Genomic DNA, 18101 nt, shown 5'->3' with positions numbered 1-18101 from the left:
CTTATTTGTTCTTATTTGATACACTTATATTAATTTATTTATTTTTAATTTATGTCGATTTTTAATCTGGGCCATATAATAGGTAGGACATTTGTGTTTATAGTAAGAAACAAATCTACCTTCATACTAGTTTGAACTTTAAACTGGTTTTTTTTGTAAAACAATGAAGTTACACTCAGATTGTTGTTGTAACACATATAGCACATGTAAATAATAATAATAATAATAATAATAATAATAATAATAATAATAATAATAATTGTTTTTAATGTAATAATAATTTTCTGTCGCTAGAGGTCGGCTTCCTGTAAAGAGGAAGTCGCTGCTCCAATAAACTCACGCGAAGAAGAACCGGTACCGTGAGTGAAATTTAAACGAAGAAGAAATGAGTGTTGTCATGTAACCACATCAGGATCAAGGTTATCATGACAGTCCGAGTCAGAGCCATTAAACTCTTCTGACACACACACAGCGTCGTCTTATGTCGGTAAGAATGGAAAGTCTGTCGGTGCTGCGTCTGTGTGTAAGAAAACCGTCAAATTACGAGTTATTAGCATTAGCCACTGAGCTAACCTGGGGGTTTATCTTGACTTCTAGCATTATAAAGCCTTTAAAAATAAAATAAAATAAATCGTCTTCCACAAGAAACTGGTGCTGGGATTAACTACCAGCAGTGTAGATATCCCTATTCCCCGACAGATCTCCATATTTGTTGTGTTTTGTTAAAATTAGGGGTCTAATAATGGGTTTCTAGATTGTTCAGCATAGGAAGGGTGTGAGGGGGTGGTTAGGTTAACTAGTACTTAGTACCCGTGGAAGTATTTACGGTATTTATTGTTTGCTTATTTTATTTTATTTTTAGGTATTTTAGTGTTTTAGTGTTACATCTGTGAAGTGTCTCATTCTGTAGCTACATCCCTGCCCTAAAGGTAAATGTTTTAGGGTCACCTGTTTCAAGAATAAGTAGTAGATTTATTAAGCAAAGTCTCATAATGTGTAAACTTACAATAAAATAATGACGGACTATGTATTTACCCAGGGTGGTTTGAATCGCTCAGGAGAGAAGTGGGACATGTCCTCTGACTTTTGATTGTTTGTGTGTAAATGACTTCAGGTGGGCATGAGTGGTCCCTGTTTCCTGTCCGCTGCTGTCCGGAGCCTCAGCCTGCCTTCTTCATCATCCGGTCTGCAGCTCTGCTGTCGCCTGCTGGGACCATCAACGGTTACAAGGTGAGCCTGAACACTATCCTACTGGTCCTACTGGTCCAGCCTTCTGTTCTGTCTTAGAATCATTGTATCACTGCAAAGAGCTTAACCAATAGGCACTTATTTAATATTCCTTCAATCTGATGACACTTTTATATCTCCATATTTGCTATGTCAGCAGTAGAACTATTATAATCACTAAACCACATGTAAATCTGGATTAAAATCAAACTCATTTACATATAAGTACAATGGAAACAAAATACAATCAAGTACTACAGCGCTCATGGCCCTATTTGCTGTGAATATTTTCTTATTGTGAAAAATGTTTTTAAAAAATTAACTAATAAATCCAAAAATGGTTTTTCAAATTAAGAGGTGGCTTATTATGGCTTAATAATTACTTGACATAGAAATATGAAACAAGGACATATTCCCTTTTTTTTGTAGCGCAATGCTGTTAATTCAGCAATAATAGTGGGTTAGAAAAATGAAATAACCGTTATTTTAAAGACAAAATACATTAGATTTAGTTCTTCTCAGCATTATTTTTTAATGTATTACAACAGCGCAGCTCTCGTGCTAAGCAATGGATGTTACTGACAACACTTTCTCGTGTCTGTTAGAAGAAACATGTCCTCCACAAGGCAAATGGATCACCTGCAGAGGACAGCAAACAACAGCAGACAAAATGTAAGCTTGTGTTCTTAATGTTGGAGGCATTAAAGATTTCAATATTTTGCCCATATCAACTGTGATAATAACACATCCTTAATGCACTGCTGTTTTCTGTACGTTTTTCTACCTGTAGTGTCTGTATCCTGCAGAAGTATGTGGAATCATTACCGAGTCGGAAACAGTGAAGCGACTGAGAATAGCTGTTCATCCAGACTTTATCTTTAAGGCCGGACAGTGGTGAGTTTGGACTGCAACTATTCTAAATGTGAAATGTTTGCCATGTCTAATTTGGTAGATTTCTTTTTTAGGCTTTGATGATCAAACTGCAGTGTTTTTGTCCCCTGAGATTCAACTTTGCATCTCAGGGTTTTTCTGTTTGTCATGCTTCCTGTAAGGAGACATATTTGTCATATTCTTTAATTCATATTTTTATTTTTGTGATGTTTATTTGTCAATGATTGCTGTTTCATGTGCATGTAGTACCTACATTCACCACATGGAGGCAGGATTGTTTTGGGCTTCTCCTGCTTGAGCATTTAGGCTGTGAGTCATTTCCTTTTTTAATCTTTTTAGATGAAATAAAACCACTTTTGTTAAGTTATACATCAGATAATCCAGCTTAGTTACAAAAGTGAAATGACGGACATTTGATCACGTAACATTAAAGCGACCGTAATTGTTTATATATGATTCACGAGATTTGCTTTAAATCATCCGAACATCTTTTCACATTCAGTGTTTTCTGTGTTAATTAAAGGCAGGGATTTTTTATTTTTTTATTTTTTTATTGTTTTTTTCTTTATTTTTATAGTCTTGGCAATGTTTGTGTGTATCGGGCACATGCAGTACACCGAGCTTCCCATACTGTTGGTGGGCGGTGGTGAGAAATGAAACTGGCAGCCAGTTACCCTGCTGCGATTGATAATGAATGTAAATAAATGGAAATGATGAAGTCTTCAGTGTTTTTTAAGGGTGGGGGGAAATGTCTGTTTAGTCAGTTGTTAGTGTCCAGGTGGGAGCGGAGGAAGAAGAAGGAGGAGGTTGTTGGAACATATGTGTGCTTTTCACAGCAGATCTACATTTATGATACCTCTGAGGCTGTGGAGGCAGCATCTCTCCTCTCCAGTGTAACACTGGCTCTTTGTGTTGGTGGAACTGGAACATAAGCCCAACTGGTGGGCATTGTTGTGCAGCTCCTCTGTTCCGCTCTTTGATCAACACCTGTGATTGTGCGGCACGCTAAGACTGGGATGCTACACTTTGAATAAACTTAGCAAGCAGGCAACTTTCCATATGATTTGGGGTTTTGTTGTCCTTGGCTTCTGGAACAGGCTTCCCACCTCCATGAGGTCAGAGGTCATCATGACACCTTCATTCACACTTTGACCCTCAGTTCAGCCTATTGTTGCTGTTCAACTAAGTATTGTTGTGTGAAAGTAAGAGTAGTCGACCTCAGAGTTCACAGCTACAGTTTTAACACCTTTAACCAAGGTGGGGGTCAGTTACAATTGTAATTGTGTAATTGGTCCTAATTACAATTATGACGTAATTAGTGACAATGCAGGAGGCATCATTTCCACTTTTTCAACCTTTTTAACCCATTTCAACATTACTGCTAATATTTAGCTATTGCTAGGTTAATGCTATTGCTAGGATAATGCTAAGCGAATGCCAATGTTAATACTAGGCGAAAGCTAATGCCGATGCTAGGCTAATGCTAAGCGAATGCTAATGTTAATGCTTTTCAAAAGCTAATGCCAATGCTAGGTTAATGCTAATGCTAGGCAAAAGTCAATGCTAATGCTAGGATAATATAAATGCTAGGCGAAAGCTAATGCCGATGCTAGGCTAATGCTAAGCAAGTGCTAATGTTAATGCTATTCGAAAGCTAATGTTAATGCTAGGCAAAAGCCAATGCTAATGCTAGGATAATATAAATGCTAATGTTAATGCTAGGCGAAAGGTAATGCCAATGCTAGGGTAATGTTAAAGCTAGGTGAATGCTAGGTTAATGCTAGGATAATGCTAAGTTAATGCTAGCCAATGGTCGCCAATGCTAAGCTAATACAATGCGACTTGGGCCAACACCAGCGTCCTCACATGTATTTTCTTCAGGAAATGCAAATATTCTAGTTGTAATTGTAATGAGGTTCAGATCAGATTTGTAATTGTAATTATCATGGAAATTCTATAAAAACTGTCATTTACGATGTAATTAAACGCAAAACTGGGGAACCATGTTACAATTCTATGGCTTACACATATGTAACAATTATTAAGTTTACCTGTCAGTTCTCTTTTACCATTAAAACAATGAACATTTAAATCTAGGCATATATTGACACAAAAGGCTTAGACACCCACACCAAAAAAAGCCAAACAAGGTAACCAAGAGAAGAGAAATAAAATGGTCAATAGATCATATTTTTTAGTGTATTTTACAGCTGTTTTAAGACATAAGAGATGCTAACATAAAGCTAACACAAACTGAAGTTTATGTTTTATAGGCTTATTCATGAAAAGCTCAGTAATTGTGATTAATTGTATTTGAACTTAAGGAATTGAGAATGTAATTGTGATTAACTCTAAGGGCAAAAAATAATCACTTTAAATGTAATTGTAAATGAGTTGTTATTGAACGTGGGTAATTGAAGACTTAATTGTAATTTTAAAATGTAATTGACCTCAACCCTGCCTTTTAACCATGTAGTTTAACCACAGTGTCTTTGTGGGCAGATTAAATGATGAAGTCCAATTTTGTGTGTGTGTGTGTTTGTACACAGGGTGGATTTCTTTATTCCTGGTGTGGAGAAGGTGGGAGGTTTCTCCATGTGCTCCAGCCCTGGTCTGCTCCAGCAGGAGGGAGTCATCGAATTGGCTGTTAAATACACAAAGCACCCTCCAGCACACTGGGTCCACACTGCGGTGAGTCAGATACTATCAGTTTATTATTGGCATGAATTCAGTTTTGAAGTTGGCTGAAATTCAGTGGCTTTATTAACCCAAACATACCGTCAGTACAATTAATTGCTACTGATAAAGAATCAAATACACTGAACCATGATTTTAATTAAAAAAACACTGTAAGAATGAAGTAAAAACATTTCTTAAAGAAATGCATTCCTCTAAAGGCTGGGATACACTGCAATTTTTTTTCATCGTGGTATGTGCACAGCTCACGATTCATGTTCTCACACTTAACGGACCGACACTCTGACACGATCTGACTGCGCACACTGTACATCCATACACGACACGTCGGGGTCTTGTTTCCGGAAATGCAACGTACAAATTAGAAGAAGAACTCTGAAGTGTCACCATTAAAACAGAAGAAGAGGAAGAAGAACCTGGAAGTGGAGATACACTCGCAAATCTCAGCAAAAAAAAGCTTTACTGGACAGTCTGTCTGACTGGACAGACGTGGGCAGTACGGGCCGTCAATTTTACAGCGGTGCTATGGTGTGCGTGCATGCGCAGTGTGAGAGTTTAAAGGGTCCATGTTAAGCTAAATTGACTTTTCTGTGCTTTAAACATCATAAAGTGTTATTAGGGCTTCATACACATGCCCAAAGTGTTTTTTTCATTCATTCCCTCAATTGTTAGTTAGAGGGTGATATTCTCCTTTCTTACTGCAGGGTGAGCCCAAACACCTCGCTCCAATTTGATGACGCGTTCCCACTTTGATGACGAATTTTGACGCGGCACTGAGCTGGAGAAGCCGCGCCTCCAGGAAGCTCTCTGCCGTGATTGACATGTAACCAGACACGCCCACGAAGGTGATCATTTCAGCGTCCTTTGTGCAGTGCTATGTATGTACTGGTGAACGCCCCGCCCACATGCTCTCTCGTGTTTTTAAAGCAGCATTAGCTCGGCTACAGAGTGGGTGGGAAGAGGGCAGGTCGTCCTCTGGCCCTACGTCATCGTGCGGGGAGGAGGAAATCAGTGTCTCGTCTATAGACACGCCTACTCATGAATATGCATAAGTAGGCCGCAAATCAGCCTGTTAGTGTAGAGTTGCTCAAAAAGTGACTTTTCAGAGGCTAAAACTCTGAAACAGGCGAGTTTGGAAAAAAAAACCTTAAATACTATGTTTTTGGGTTTCTTAAAACAAATGAAAAAGGGTGAAAAATAGCGCAACATGGGACCTTTAAGGTGTGATACCCTCACGACAAACATGTTTGATTTCCTTACGACCAAACGATTGCTGATCGGGAGCTGGTCATGCTAAATACTACACGATGCACGACACATGATCTAGCAGAGACTCGCAAGATCCCAAATATAGACACACGAGTCAAAAATTGGCTCAAAATGGGCCAAAAATTGCACAGTGTATGCCTGCTTTTATGCATTCCTGATACCACAACGCCATGCAAAACTTTTCCAAATTTCCAATTGCAATTTTTTTTTTTCCCTCAATATTGCGATTTAATATGCAATTATTTTTTCAAGGGCCTCTTGTCATGTATTTTTCAATGAACACAAACAATAAATCAATCTGTTTCATAATAAACAGATTTATTTAAACTCTAAATAAATTTAAAATTTACATTTTAAAGCACAGATTACAACAATAAAGCAAACAAATCTGTGGCTTTACCTCTTCAACATATCTAACTAACTTCACGTTTCATGTGGACTGCACTTCTTAAACACTCTCTGAACTTAACAAGACAGGACAAGAAAAAAAAAATCGCAGCCTTTGTGATTAGAAAATTGCATTTTATGATATTGCAATAATATCGTTCAGCCCTATACAGGAGAGCAAGAACCATCATCACAGACACTTCTCACCCCGGTCACCACATGTTCACCCAACAGGACAATCAGATCACACACCATCAGACTCATCAACAGTTTCTTCCCTAAAGCCATCCACTCTCTAAACAATAGACACACACCATAGACACCAGCATCACTACTTATATCATTGAATATTAAATACAGTCTCATTTTGAATTTGTGTCCTTTTTAATAATATTTTATACCATGCACTTTTATTCTGATTAACCTTTCTACAGATGAACTTTATATTCTGACAGACTTTTACCATACCTTATGTTTGTTCTATGATAGCTGTGTTTGTCCTGCTTGCATCTTTCAAGTGAATTTAAATGTTGTGTGAGGGGCATTTGTAATGTCATTGTACTTTGTACAATGACAACAAAAGGATTCTGATTCTGACAAACACAATGTTTGTGACGGTGTCTCGCGAGCGGCAAGTTCAGCCTTTGACATTTGTGAGTAAATATTCCTGTTTTTCTGAATAAACATCTATTGACTTATTGATCTATGAGCCCTACACTATGTCTTTATCTGTGTTCAGATAAAATAAATCTGTTATCATCCCCAGCAGCTTTAATTTTCTTTATAAATAATAAATGGTATTAGATAGGGATGTAACGATTCACTCAACTCCCGATACGATTCGATTCACGATACTGGGTTCACGATACGATTCTCTCACGATTTATTTTACAAAATGGGACTGTAGACAAATTTTTTTTTGGGAAAAAAACTAGAAAATATGGTACTATTTATCTTTTATTTTTCATTGTCAAAAGAATTCCTTGATAAACTATTCAAAACAATGCAATTTAACTAAAAATAAATCTTGAATGAAATAAATAAAGGAATAATACAAATGAAAATGAAGCCTATTAATTTAAATTCTGGTTCTATAATAAACAATGCAAAACTGCATAATAGTTCTTTTTCTTTTTAAAAGTGCAACTGAAAATGTACTTTGTGCCTTAACAATTGGACTTTTAAAAAAAAAAATGTACGTCATATTTGTTTGGACCAGCAGAGGGCGCTGGTAACACAGTGGTCGGTTGGCATGCAGATATCTTGCAGTGAAGAAGAGAAGCTATGCTAGCAGACAGAGCTAATAGAAAAACGTGACTTTTACAGATATTCAAGTAATATTACAGATATTCTGTCGGTGCTAAAGGGGTAATGAATCATTTATTAACATATTTAAGAGTAGAAGGCAGCCAGAAAGAAAGTATTAGCAGACTCCGCCCGCCGCCTACACTTGTGGTTAAAAAAAAGTACTGCGATTCAATTTTCAGAAAATCGATATCAACCGTGATACCTATGAATCGATTGCCTTACGATTAATCGTTACATCCCTAGTATTAGAGTTACAATTTCATTACTTTCTTCAGTTCACATTGAGTCAATAGCTCCGGATCCTTAAAAGAGAATTTATTTGAAATAATTAGCTGATAAAACGAGACAGTTTTCTACATGTTTGTTGCTAAACATAATGTAATAAATAGGAGTGTAGTCGTACTTTTTGTCTTGACCTCAATCCGGTGGAAGCAAATTAAGGTAGTAACGATATTGTAAGATGTGAACTTGTGTAAAATAAAAATTCTTTTTTTTATTTCACAAAAAAAAGTAACAAACAATACACGTAGATAGGAGACAGTTTTTCCTCTTTATATTTTATTTTTATACTCTATATTAGTATATTTTAAGGTGAGTGCTATCATGAGATGACCTATTGTATTTGGTGCGATATAAACACATGTTTGGATCAGTAGAAATCTGGTGAAGGGCTTTAAATATCTAAAGCTTCACAAGTAAGGATACAAAGGTTGAAGTGATTGATGATTGGACCACTGCAGCAAACTGCTTTGTTTACATTTTGATGTACGTGACTGTCTTCACTGTAATGTAACCTTTGGTTAGAGCCAAAAGAATGTCATCCTTGTTCCAAAGCAGCCAGAGGGGGCATGGTTTGTAGGGTTCCTCTCTGGGAGGAGCTCAAAGCACAGCTAATACTCCACGTTGTGAGGTTGGGGGCATTAAATAAGGTTGTACTTCTTCCCCTCCCATTGAGCATGCGTGGTGTTGTGATTGTGTACATGTACTTGTATGTGTTTAAATATATGTACTAGGGCTGGGCTATATGGTCCAAAACTCATATATCCATATTTTTCTCTCAAAATGGCAATATATGACATCAGTCTTGATCATTTTAATTCAAATGAAGTCTGACCAGAAAGACAATTCAAGGTTAAATAAATTGCTGATAGAAAATGCACATTTATTAACAAATGGCTGCACAATATGTTCCACTTTAGGTTTTTTTGTGCTGCTCTGAGAAGTAGTGAAAGCAGCGACTCCTAAAACAGTTATTTTGATACAAAAAAAGCTACTATATATATATATATATATATATATATATATATATATATATATATATATAGGCGATATTGTAATTTTCTATATCGCCAAAAGAGAAAACTCAACATATCTTGAATCTCGGTGAATCGCCCAGCCCTGATACTGTATGTATACATATTAAGTATGTGATATGTCTATGCAGGCAACATAATTATGCTAAATAAATACATAAATAAATAAATATTTGGCATGTGCACAGAACTTTTGCAAAAAAAAAAACCTTATTAATATTTTTCCCAGGTTGGGAAGAATAAGATACAATGAATGAAGAAGTATATTTCCTCTCTTTCTATTCTCTGCCTGTCATGTACTTTGAGTGATCATCGCTCTTTGGATATTTTGGGGGAAAAAATCCATTACACGTCTTTACAAAGACGCGCTCAGCGTCACTGACAGCTTCTAAAAGTTGCGTTGAAAACTTTGCAGCCTGGAGTAGAGAAGTAGGTTTTGCCTGCGTCGCTGTGTAAACTGGTTCAGTGAAGAAAAGCTGCTTCGTGAGCCTGTGTTAGAGGATGGAATTTTGAAGACGTGAGGTAAAGAAAGTGTGAGGAGAAGGATGAGGGTGTCGGTGCAGGGCTGAGGCAGTGACGACTTTGGGGAGAAAAAAAAACAGACAGTTGTGTTAGAATTACGTGTCAGACATAACACACCAGGTCAGATGATGAGTGACTCTACGTGTTGGATTGGCTGTGTGCGTGTTTTTTTTACGCTGAATATTAATGTGAAAAGTGGTGATGCATTCCAGCAGGACCACAAAGTATCATCTTTGTTGATGCCTGTCATTGGCACAGCCGTAGAATTAAAGCATTAGTTTCATACATTCTGTACATTGTCTCATTATTACCATGAGAAAGTACAGGACTACTATTAAGGTTAGAAATCGCCTTTAGTGTAATGTGTAGGTTTATTTTTCAAAATAAAAGCCAGTGGAGAAAACATTGACCTGGTACCATACAGTACAAGGGTGTAGGAAAAAATCAATTTGGTGATGTATTACGATATTTCACTGCACGGTTATCGTATCGATCCAAAAAAATTTCCAAATTCAGCTTTTATACTCGCTCAGATCTGATCCACTTCATAACCTGGTCCCGACCGGTTTGGTGTTGGTTAAGTTTAAAATGAATAATTCAAATCCATAATTCAGACCAAAAACAACACTGTTGTTACAGGATATTATTCATCATATTCATCATATTAATCCATTGAATGGGATTTCCTATTCAGTGGATTAATATCATTAATAATGTGATGCTTTTACGCGTTCACAGAGTCAGGTGATGAAGCCTGTGTCTCGTATGCACGAACGAGTGAAGTCATATATTAATGAATTAATTGAATTGACCTATGACTTCACCCGTCCGCTCACACGATTGAGACACAGGCTTCATCAGCTGATTGTAGATCAGTCCATCAAATATAAATCTATATCTTTCCTAAAGGATGTCATCAGTAAATGAAATGATTGATGCTGTGTGGATCTGATCTGACAGCTGTCATGTTCACACGTCACCTTTTATTGGTGAGGACTGATTGGTCAGGAGGCGGGACTTTAGAACTCGCTAACATCCTAGCCAGAGCAAAACCTGCTCGCAGCAGGCTAGCCGTTCAGCATAAGTTTCCATGGTGATTTGGCTCCGTAAGACATTAGCGAGCTTCGTAGTTCAGCACACACTGATTAAATCCTGGAAGTTAGCACGATAAGAGGTTAATCTAGCTTCATAACATACCCCCAGGTGTCAGTGACCCACATCAGACCTCGTTAAGCTAGCTCACTATTCAATGCATTTTGGCTTGGAACTTAAACTTTTATATCTGTGGTTACTTTTTCAAAAATAATTTAAGAACTTAACAGAATAAGAATCTGTTGTAGAGGCAAAAGGTAAACTTTTTTTGACAGTTTGATAAATATACCACTTGTTTTTGATAATGGTACTTGATTTAAAATTAGTTTCCATTTACTAGTTCTTGTTCTTGTTGGTTAAAAAGTACAATGAAATATATTGTATTTCATCCCATTTTGTATGTGAAATTATTGATATTGTGATGTATATCACATTGTTTAGTATCGGGATACACACAGTATACATCGTATTGTGATGTGAATCGTATTGTATTGTTGGATTCATGACAACGCACACACTAGTACCAGCTCAGGGGTTTCAGGACCCTCTGCGGTGGAGTCGTGGGAAAACTCGTCTGAATCATCTCGTCCCTGAGCAGCAAGATGAGCCAAAAATAATTAAGCAGTGTGATCATGTATTGAAAGACTATCACTGACATGTCAGGAAACTATCATCAATGTGTCAGCCTCCGAAATTGCTCAAACAATTTAGGGGTCAATGCAATTCATTTCTTTGATGCTTTTTATTGATGTACACCAGGGTCATAAACCAATGTCCCTATGGGAGCATTAGAAATGCATCAATAATTAATCAACAAAGGTTTTAGTATTGTTGGTTTTTAGATTGAAACAATGGTCGCGGTGCACAAAATCTCTGCTTTCAGTTAAAGCTGCAGATAAAGACATTATGTAGGCCTCACAGATCAATAACTCAAAGATCATTTGCTCCAAAGAAGATGAAAAAGGTTCAAATTACTGCTCGAAAGTTTGTTTTTCACCTCCACTGTAAATACTAAAGGTTTCACGCATTGCATTGTGGCTTTTGGAGTCCCATAGAAGTGTTTTTACTTCACTCTTAACATGATTTCTTGTTTGTTTTGCAGACAAAGAGGACAGCTCTAGTTTGTTTCCCGTATTCCTCGTGATATAAGAATAAATATGACTCTGTCTCTATCTGATGATTAAAAAAAGAAGTCTGTCTAATTTGAGCTGCATTACTGTTGTAGTTGTATGTAAATAACAGCGTTTGATTTAATTTAAAAAGGAATCCGATCACATGATCTGCCATAAAACATGCATTTCTATACGCTATTTATAATGCACAGCCGTACTCTAAAGTGATTCCTTCAAACGTTGGGCTCTGACCTGGTTAAGTCGGACGTCAGAGCAAAGTGCTCTTACGTTCCTCAACCTTGCCCTGCCGTGTCTCTACTGGAAGAAAAATGTTTTCAAACCAAACTTCCTGTTGGAAATAGGACATGGTTATTCAGACATTACCGGGTTTATTTTTTATTTCACTTCAGAGCATTGAAACCACTCAGACATCTCCATGCTGATGTGACTCCATCATGTGTATAAAGACATGGAGGTTTGAAACAGTAGATCAGGGGGCCACAAACATGTGATTGTATCTGATCCAAGGGCCACATTATCAACATTTGTCAGCATTAAAATAATGTTTGATCTGAGCATTAATACGGGTCATTAATTAATGTCTTTGTCTGTGGTTTTCAGTTTTTTGTCAATATGTGTTTTTGTAAAAAAAAATTTGTCATTTCCTGCATTCACGTTGTCAGTATGTGCCATTTTGGGGGTCACCTTCTGTATTTTTCTTGTTTTCTGTATTTTCCTGTAATGTTGTGTGTCTTTGGAGCTATTCTGTAATGTTTAGAATTTTTTTGTTTGCTATGTGCAATTTGCTGTCGATTTGTGTGTTTTGGGAGTTATTTTGTGTATTTTGTTTGTCTTTATATTCCTTCCAACTTCTTGAAATACAATTTTTTGGGAAATTTGTTTTGGGGGACGCGCAAGGTTAGACCGAGGGCTAAATGTCTGCCTATGTCTGCATCAGATGTTATTGTCGGGCTAAACATTTACTCAGTTCTGACTGTATACATGAATTCTACCCTATATTAAAGACTTGTTTATTCTTTTTTCTCTGAGGTAGCTACATTGTCCCAGCTGCCTGACTATCTATTGCTCATGTCTGTATTTGTAGCTGTGTTGTTTGATGAGCCTTAATAAGCAGCTTTGAGCTGCTGCTCAATGTGTAAATGGGTAAAAGACATCCCAGTGAGTGAGTGTGTGCAATGTTTTTCAGTGTTCAGAGACTTTTTTTCCTCCCAGCTCTGGGATTATTTGATGATTTTTCTTCTTTGATAGTTAGCTGCAGAAACAGCAAAGGGCCCATCACTGCACATTATGAGTGCATGCATTATTGTACTGCAGACACGTACAAAAGCAGATGAAGGTGTATTTACCACTCCTGTGATTTCAAAGGACCTCTGCTACTGCTGGAATTAGATTCATTTGTACAGAAGCACAGGTTTGGTGTGCGTGCGTGTGTGCGTGCGTGTGTGTGTGCGTATTCACAGTTTGAACTGCTTTAAGGTCTCCTAAAAGGAAAATGTGAAAAGCTTTTGTATTGTCCAGGGATCGATGCTTTGATGTCCAAGGTGAAGCACGTCTAATGGAGTTATGCCCCTCCCCCTCTACCTGTCAGTGTGCAGTAGGCTCCAGTGTGGCCATGCGGGTTGGTGGGGACTTCTTCTTCGACCCGTCGCCCTCTGACCCCTCCGTGGATCTGCTGCTGGTTGCCGGGGGCGTCGGAATTAACCCTTTGTACTCCATTCTGCTGCACACTGCTGATCTGCTGCATCTAAACCACGCCTCCAGCAAAGGGGACTACAACATAGGCTCCGCCCACCTTTGCTACAGCGCCAAGAACACTCAGGAGCTGCTCTTCAAGGTTTCTCCTTGTTTTCCATTGTTTTTTCTAAACTTCTCCGTACTGAAGTATCATGCGTTACATCAGGGGTTCTCAACCTTGGGGTCGGGACCCCATTTGAGGTCACGAGACACTGGGAAGGGGTCGCCAGATGCCTTTAGGAAAGAGAATATTTTTGCTTATTTGTACCGTTTTTCTGCAACTACACCAAACTTGCCATATTTTAACCTATTTTCATCACATTTCTACCACTTCATCAAATTTCAATGCTTTTTCTGCATTTTTTTTCCACTTCCAAGACTTTTTCAGCGCTTGTAAATCCTTTCCACCACTTTTCCCACCGAATGTTGCGTATGTTGACTTATTATTGTCACTTACTGTATAACCTCTTTTCACCATAATTCATGCTTATTTTTCCAATTTAACCACGTTCACGATTTTTCATGCCCAGTATTTGCCATTTTAAACCAATTGTTTCTTCTAATTTCTTCCACTTTTAAGCCAATATTGACACTTTGAACCCTTTTTACCACTTCCATTTTTGCCCACTCTAATTTGCAACATTTAACCAATTTCTGTGGTTTTTAAAATCCCATTTGACCACCTTTCCCACCATCTTTTAACCCATTTTATTTCTGATTAAAACAAGGATTTACATTATTAAGATGACTATATACTATAGTCCAAATAATAATACACTTCCTGGATAACAGTGGATATTATTCAGATGAATAAATAAATGTGGTTATCACAGATTCATTTTGCTGACTTAATGGATGACACTTTCAGGTACAGTGGGGGTCCCCGGTCTCTAAACCCTTTTATTTTGGGGGTCATGGGCTAAAAAGGTTGAGAACCACTGCGTTACATCTGAATCTAATCATCCTTTCTGTGTCGTCAGGGCTCCATTATCAAAGCGTGCTCCAGGTTTCCAGACAAGCTTTCCTGTGACTTCCACGTTACGCAGCAGAATGCAGATGTGGACCCACACCTGCAGCCATTTGTCAACCGTAAATAACGCGTTCACACGTCCTGTTGTTCAGCAGTGAATGATTGAAAGCGTGTCTCGGCTCTTGCTGTGCGTTAACTCGTGATGTATCCATGTCATCACAGAACGTGTGTGTTTGTGTGTGTTTGGGTGTTCGTGTGTGTGTAGGTGAACATAAAGGTTATCCAAGCTGCAGGGTGGAGTCTTTAATTGATTTGATCACCTTGTGTCTCTTTAGGGGGGAGAATCACAGAGGAGGAGCTACGGGCTCACGTGGACCCACAGAGGACTTTGTGTTACTTGTGCGGACCCCCACCCATGATTGAAGCCATTTCTAAAAGTCTGAATGAGCTCGGCCTTCCACAGGACAAGATCATCTTTGAGAAGTGGTGGTAGGACTTTAGCAGAGCGTGGTGGACATGTTCGGACATCCTGAGGTGTCAGAGTGAGGTATCTGGTATCTGTCATTTATCAGACCAAAAGGACTCATGACTCAGCAGAACCTCCGTCAAATCTAACAGCCTCACATGTCAAACCAAGCGCCGTAAAATGAAACGGCCTCAGGCTTCAAAATAAAAGTCGTCACTCAACGGCCTACGCCTTAAAACCCGACATGGCGTTTTATTTTGAAGGAACTGAAAGTACACCTGACAAAGTAAGTTGAAAAGCTCTTCTTTCATTGTATTTTTTAAAAGTTTAAAAATCTCAGATTAATAAATACATAATTAAATGAATAGTTGATATATCTTCACCTTTAAAAATGGTATAATTAAATAACAGCTTTCAAAATACACATATGGGAATACACACAACGTCATCAATATGTGCTGTGAAGTTGAAAGTTATTTTATTCATTAATTTTAAAGGTTAAGATATATCAACGTTTCATTTCACTATGTATTTATTAATCAAACAATGTGTTGATATATCTTGACTTTTAAAAACAAAAGGAAAGAACAGCTTTTCAACTGACTTTGTCATGTGTACTTTCAGTTCCTTCAAAATAAAACGCCACGTTGTGTTTCAGGAACCAAAGTAGGAGAACTTTTATTTTGAAGCCTGAGGCCGATTCATTTGACGACGCTTGTTTCCATGAGCGACGCCGTGTAATTTGACGGCACTCGGTTTGACATGTGACGCCGTTGGATTTGACGGAGGTTTTGCTGAGTCAGGTGTCGGAACCCGAGGACGTCCTAAAATGTGCACCGTGGTGGAGAGGATTATTGAGGAGTGCTGGAGTAAATGAATGAATCTATTCCATGAAGTCAGACAGACTGCTGAGACCACCCACTCCTGTATAAAATAAATGGGGAGGGAGTTTATTTCCTTTTATTAATTATACACATCAGACACCTCAGCACACGCTGCGGGGATGAAACCGATGCAGATGCTGCATCGCTTTTAATTCAATTACTGCTCGTTTTGATTGACATTATTTCCCACAACGTTTGCAAGTTTTTATCTATGCACAAATCTGATCTGAACAATTAATTTAAAAGAACAATCTGATCATCTTTGACTAGTGAATTTTTTTTTTATTTAACACATATTTGCATTCAGCACATATATATATATATATAATAATAATAATAATAAGTGCTTGTTAATCTGATTAGCGCTTGTTGCCATAGGTGCTATACTGTGTGTGTATTTATACTCAGAGAACTTTGAAAGTCTCTGGCTGCTGAGCCAACGATGGAGTGGGTTGGGTTATTACATCTTTTTACAAGCTTTACACCAGTTTGCATATTTTTAGAGTCAACACTTCCAATCTCCCACACATTGGCAAACATTCCCATTTTTTAACTCGGTTACACACGTACATCCAGCCTGTCATGTATACAATCTCCCCTTCAGTTACACACGCCCACATACAGTAGCTATAAAGTGCTTCCTGTCCCGGGTTGGAGCCAGTATCCCACGGTGCTCTGTAATGGAAACTCCAGGTGGTCTCTGATTGGCTCAGATCACTGAACTTCCCTCAGAGACGGTAGCCGGCTTCATTTTGTCGTCTCTCTGCGGGGGTCGTGCTGTCGAGAGTCATTTTTGGGTCGTTTCTACATTTCTACCTCACGTGAGGAAGCGTTTATGATGGTGATGTGAACTTCAATGACAAATAACACAAATAAAAATATTCAATCAACCTGGTTTGAAACTGCTTTATTGACCTTGGTTAACATTAGGAAGGTCTACATGTTACACTTAATCACAACACAAATGATCGAGCAAATAAAAATGTATTTCTATTTTAATACCGTTGTACCAAATGTGAAAGGTTTTGTTGTTGTAGGGCTGGGCAATAAGGACCAAAAATTCATATCTCTACATTTTTTCTCAAAATGTCGATATACGATACAAATGTAGATCATTTTAATTCAAATAAAGTCTGACCAGAAAGACAACTCTAAAATACCACACAGGCTCATTTATTACCAAACACTTTAGTCTTTTTCTTCAATAAGGGACAGCATGTATGAGTGAGTTCTGTATTGTATGTTTTTCATGCTGTTCTGAGAAGTACCAAAAGCAGCGCCCTCTAAAACAAGTATTTTAATACACACAATAATATATATATATCGATACAGGCGATATTGTAATAATAGAAAACTCAATATATCTTGAATCTCGATATATCGCCCAGCTCTATGTTGTTGTTTCTTGTGTTGAGAAGATGGAATTAGTAAGATTTAAAGCTGAAGTGGAAGAAAACTATTAATTAATTTGCACCCAAAATATTTTTATATTAATAAAATTCTCATCAAATGTTTTGAGTAGAATAATGCTGTTATATTTCTTTTCAACGAATGCATGAATGATAAGTCGTTCATTTTCTAGCCCGAAATCTATGAATGATGCTGAAACTTATCAAAAGTAAAAAAAAATATTAAAAATAATTAAAATTTGCATTGTTGATTTATTTATTATTTATTTATTTTAATGTTTTTCTTCTATTCTCTGTTTTAGATTTATTTTGTATATGTGTATATATCTATGTATAATTATATATCATTCCTTTCCCCCACAAATGTATTTATTAATAACTTGTTATTGTTTCCCCCTCCTCACCCTCTAATAGCACAATACCATTATTATAATTATTATACCACACACGCACACTTACTGTATTATAATGTGTAAGATTTGTCTATGGTAACCTGTCAGAAATTATTCTATAATTATCTTTGTGTTGTATGCGGTAAAAAAAAAAAATGATGAAATAATGCTGAGACATTAAAAATGCAACAAGTATTTCCATAATTTCATCCATAACAATATCAGTGAAATAATATATATACAATTCCAGAATGGACTTTTCAATCAAAAACAGTGTAAAAAATGTGTGTTCTGGATCACACGTGTCTAACGAACACATGATGTCAGCAGATGCTTGTAGCATCTTCGCTTCTGACAATCTTTAATTTTTCACCAGGCTTTTTATAGCCAGACGTTCCACTTCAGTG

The 18101-nt window shown here is 37.4% G+C and overlaps 1 protein-coding gene across 1 annotated transcript; it reads left to right on the top strand.

Moving 5' to 3' along the window:
- The first annotated feature begins 350 nt into the window (after positions 1–350).
- On the top strand, positions 351–16783 carry oxnad1 (oxidoreductase NAD-binding domain containing 1). Its single transcript, XM_028461706.1, has 8 exons — positions 351–487; positions 1115–1230; positions 1833–1899; positions 2018–2121; positions 4668–4809; positions 13428–13673; positions 14554–14662; positions 14879–16783. The coding sequence occupies exons 1-8, from the start codon at positions 482–484 to the stop codon at positions 15034–15036; spliced, it is 948 nt and encodes a 315-aa protein (XP_028317507.1). The 5' UTR covers positions 351–481; the 3' UTR covers positions 15037–16783.
- Positions 16784–18101: the final 1318 nt, after the last annotated feature.

Source organism: Gouania willdenowi, chromosome 11 (genome assembly GCF_900634775.1).
Source record: "Gouania willdenowi chromosome 11, fGouWil2.1, whole genome shotgun sequence".
Lineage (NCBI taxonomy): Eukaryota > Metazoa > Chordata > Actinopteri > Blenniiformes > Gobiesocidae > Gouania > Gouania willdenowi.
This window is presented reverse-complemented; position numbering and strand designations above follow the sequence as displayed.

Coding starts and splice junctions, on each gene's coding strand:
- oxnad1 (XM_028461706.1), top strand. Junction 1,231..1,832: donor GGACCATCAACGGTTACAAG/GTGAGCCTGAAC, acceptor CGTGTCTGTTAG/AAGAAACATGTCCTCCACAA. Junction 13,674..14,553: donor CTCAGGAGCTGCTCTTCAAG/GTTTCTCCTTGT, acceptor CTGTGTCGTCAG/GGCTCCATTATCAAAGCGTG.